General features: G+C 51.8%; 1 protein-coding gene across 1 annotated transcript; it reads left to right on the top strand.

Moving 5' to 3' along the window:
* LOC138685341 (electroneutral sodium bicarbonate exchanger 1-like) lies at positions 1-3,979 on the top strand. Its single transcript, XM_069782983.1, has 7 exons — positions 1-214; positions 1,030-1,098; positions 1,642-1,815; positions 1,915-2,052; positions 2,528-2,628; positions 3,150-3,254; positions 3,525-3,979. Exons 1-6 carry the CDS (start codon positions 5-7, stop codon positions 3,235-3,237), a joined length of 780 nt encoding a protein of 259 aa, XP_069639084.1. The 5' UTR covers positions 1-4; the 3' UTR covers positions 3,238-3,254; positions 3,525-3,979.

Here is a 3,979-nt window from a genome sequence, read left to right as displayed (position 1 = left end):
CGTGATGCTCGGGGTGTGCTCTGTGATGGGGCTGCCCTGGTTTGTGGCTGCGACCGTCCTGTCCATCACCCACGTGAATAGCCTCAAAGTAGAGTCTGACTGCTCAGCTCCAGGAGAACAACCCAAGTTTCTGGGGATACGAGAGCAGAGAGTCACTGGCTTGCTGATCTTTGTGCTCATGGGCTGCTCCGTCTTCTTCACTTCCGTGTTAAAGGTGAGAGGAAAATGCAAACCACCCAACAACCGCGAGCTTGTTGGAGGTTACAGAAAACCAGTCCCCTCTCTGCAGGCCTGAGGAGTTAGTTGTGGAGCGGAGGAGGAGGAGGTGATCCCAACCCTTGGGGCTCGACCCACGGTGGGAACCAGCCTCGGTTAGGCTTTGCAGCCCTTCAGGCCCCCGTTTGGTGTGCTCGAGGCGAGCGAGCAACGCAACTGCTTGAATTTTCGGGTGTCTTTCAGGCCCGCCCATGTTTATGGGTTACAGTTGAGCATATTCAGACCAGCACATCTGCTCTCTTTCAAACAGGCAGCCCTTTACTGGCTGCAATTTGCTGCCCAAATGCCCCGGAGCAGCCATTCCCAGGAGCTAAACACACTGAGGTCATCCCCGTGGGCTTCCTTGCACGTTCCTCCCACAAAGTAATCTCGTCTCTAGGCTAAAAGGAGGCCTGCGGCCTTTGCCTGTTGCCCCAAGAATAGGCAGAAGTGTTTTTCTGCTGCCACGGACTGCGGCATAGGGCAGCACGGGTGAAATTGCCTATTTTCCTCCAAGCTTTCTGGAAAATAGGATTATTCTGAGGAGAGGTAACTCCAAAGTTCAGCCTAAAGCAGAGCCTTAGCTCACTCGTGCGCACAAAATCTTTAATGGTTAAAATCTGACCCATCTCTAAGCCTGAATGGAAGCTGGAAAGCTTCAAGCAATTTTAGGCAGTGCCTGTGGAAGAGGGTGGTAATACTGAAAATGCAATATAGAAAAAGAAACGATTGCATTCTTTTTTTTTTTTTCTTTCTCCCCCTCACCCCCCCCAGTTTATACCAATGCCTGTGCTTTATGGCGTCTTTCTCTACATGGGTGTGTCGTCGCTCAGAGGAATTCAGGTACGGACTCTTTTACAGCGTGCAGCGTGTCGGCTCCCTGGTATTTTGTCTCCGTAGCAGCAGGGAAAAAAGCAGTGGCATGGGAAAAACTTCTTGCAGAGCAAGCAATGAAAGTCTCTTGTGTAAGCAAAAGATTGGTGGAGGCACAGGAGGTATATAGGGCTGGGAGGACCAGGCAAGTTCAGCGCTCTCTGTTTCAGGGTTTAGGGCAGGTCAGTGTTTGGTTACGTGAAAGCGGGGGAATTCAGTGCAAAGGGAAGGCAGTTTCTACCACTGGTGGAAATCCTCGCTTGGGGGATTCAGTGGGCCGAGAAATGCTACTAATGGAATGGCATGGAATAGTTGCCGTTTGGTGGGCAGCTCTCGGGGGCAAGCCGGTTGATAGATGGAGCAAAGGGAAAATGGGTGCTGCTCCCAGGAGGAACGCGGTGGGATCCAGGATTTCTGACGGCAAGCGAGATGCTGCAAACTGCCTCCCCGTCTCGAGAGGGCCAGAACCTTGCCGCAGTCCCAAGGTGGCAACCTCTCCCTTTTGTTTTGCAGTTCTTTGATCGCTTGAAGCTGTTTTGGATGCCGGCGAAACACCAGCCGGATTTCATCTACCTGCGGCACGTGCCCTTGCGAAAGGTGCATTTGTTCACGGTGATCCAGCTGACCTGCCTCGTCCTGCTCTGGACCATCAAGGTGTCCCGTGCCGCCATCATCTTTCCCATGATGGTAAGAGCTGCCGCCGCTCGGCAGCGGGGTGTTTGCAGCGTTGGAGTGAGAGGTGGCATCGTCTCTGAGCTCACCGCATCTTCCCTCTTACTCGCGAAGGTTTTGGCTCTCGTCTTTGTCCGGAAAGCGATGGATTTCTGCTTCTCAAAGCGAGAGCTCAGCTTTCTGGATGACCTTATGCCAGAAAGGAAGAAGAAGTTGGACGATGCCAGAAATGAAGCTGGAGAAGAAGAAGAGGTAAGGCTTGCTGGGTCCTCGGGGCTGGACATCTCCGTCGGGCTGTGAGATTGCCTGTTTCTCTTTCAGCTTGTCTGGAAACGTTGGGGGAAGATCAGCACTCAGTCGAAATAGATCCCAATAGGCTGGGTCCCACGTTGTAACCTTTGTTTCCTCAAGTAGCAGTGAGCTGAACACTTGAATACAGGTGTAATTTTTAAAACGAGTCGTTTTTCACAAAGGTCATTATCATTATAATGATTATTATTAGATGCTGCTGCTGCTGCTGGCAAGATTTGCTCATAATCGTGTTTTGAACACACAATCCCCCTGCCCCGAAATCTTTGGAGTGAACGGTTTCTCCCCTGCTGCACTAATACCTATAGCTGCCAAGGGGCAGAAGGGGAGGGCAGACTGCTAAGTTTGTGCTGGGCATTCAGCTTATCTCCACTTTGACCAAAGACAGAGAACGTGATTTGTCCCTTTTTTACATCAGGAGTCCAGGAGGGCGATGGAAGCTGCTGCTGCTGCAAGTTCAGTTCAGCTGAACGTGGGGAAGACGAGCGACGTGGATATCCCAAAGCAAGGCAGTGACAGGTAAAGCCCCAGCAAGCGCCAGGACCCCCGGCAAGATTAGCTTGAAGGTGTTTGGCAGAGTTTTCTCCACTTGCCTCTTGGTGGGGCATTCCACAGAAACCAGCAGGCAGCTTGGTGGGCAAATCAAATTCGGGGGCAGGGCTGCAGGAGGTGATCGCAGGGCAAGCCACCCCAAGCAGAGCGGCTGCAGCACTCGCGTTTGACCCCCAAACCTTGCATCATCAGTGCCTTTACGGTAGCTGGAGATCCTCATACTTACACATGCGGAGTTGCAGGCGTGATCTGTACCAGCAGTGGCTTAGGAACCCGGACCGGGGCTAGACCCCAGCAAGAGCCTTTGCACAGAGCTGTTGCTCTGCAGCTCCCCGGCTTGCCTCCCAAAACTCCTCATCCAGCAAAACCTCCCACACTTATGCGGAGCTTTGATTCTCGGGGCTCCGCTGTTCCTCTTGCTGATGCTAATGCCCTTGGTGGCATCAGTTCCCATAATCACGGATTGCTATGTGAAATATTTATTGCAGGACTGATCCTTCTGAGATTATTATCCTGGATGAAATGTCACAAACGACCGTACGGAAGGCTCTCACTTTGAAGACAGAAACCCTTTGAATCCAGGGAGGAAGAAGGTAAAGGATTGCACGTGAACGTGTCCGTGCTCCTCTGCAAGCGACGGCACACGCCTACGCTTCTTCCACGCTTTGGCCGGCAAGGCTGAGCAAACGGCCTGTCCCTGGGAACAGGCAGTGAGGACCGTGGCACGCAAACCAGCTCCTCTCTGCTGGGGTGGTCCCCCGAACAGGGCTGAATCAGCAGCAGCTGGCAGGTCTTCCACTGATGATGCTCTCCCTCTTTTTCTCTTCCCTTCGCCATTCCCCACTCCCGCTTTTCACGTTTAGGAATCTTGACTTTGAAGGAGAGGAGTGAGAGCGTGACTCGGGGATGTGCCAACGCAGACAGAGGGAGAAAGCGCTTTGTTTCAGTTGGAGGATTCCCATTAAAGCCATGCAGATGTTTTCAGTTCTCCTTGGTGTGCTTCAGGCATTCAGTATCTCTAGACCAGCAAGCTGAGGTGAACATCACAGTCAATGGGAGTTTGGTGGTGTTAAGTCTGTGTGCGTACGTGCGTGTGGGGGTGTGGGTTTGTAGTGGTAGAGGGACTGCTACTGCTTTATCATTCAGTGCTCTTCTTTTAATACCTAATTCCTCCTCTTTTTTTTTCTCTCTTTTTTCCAAATGTAAACTGGGAATGTCCAAAATCATTTTCTGTTATGTTTGATGCATTCTCCACTTTCTTCTTCATCACGACCGGGTTTTTGGTCTGGTTTGGGGTCCTGGCTTTAATTCACTCTTA

The sequence above is a fragment of the Haliaeetus albicilla genome, chromosome 5 (assembly GCF_947461875.1).
Source record: "Haliaeetus albicilla chromosome 5, bHalAlb1.1, whole genome shotgun sequence".
Classification (NCBI taxonomy): Eukaryota; Metazoa; Chordata; class Aves; order Accipitriformes; family Accipitridae; genus Haliaeetus; species Haliaeetus albicilla.
This window is presented reverse-complemented; position numbering and strand designations above follow the sequence as displayed.

Bases quoted from the DNA above. Each gene is read 5' to 3' on its own strand.
- LOC138685341 (XM_069782983.1), top strand. From the start codon at position 5: ATGCTCGGGGTGTGCTCTGTGATGGGGCTGCCCTGGTTTGTGGCTGCG. The intron at 1,099-1,641 runs GTACGGACTCTT...TTTGTTTTGCAG, and splicing joins CGTCGCTCAGAGGAATTCAG to TTCTTTGATCGCTTGAAGCT. The intron at 1,816-1,914 runs GTAAGAGCTGCC...TTACTCGCGAAG, and splicing joins CCATCATCTTTCCCATGATG to GTTTTGGCTCTCGTCTTTGT.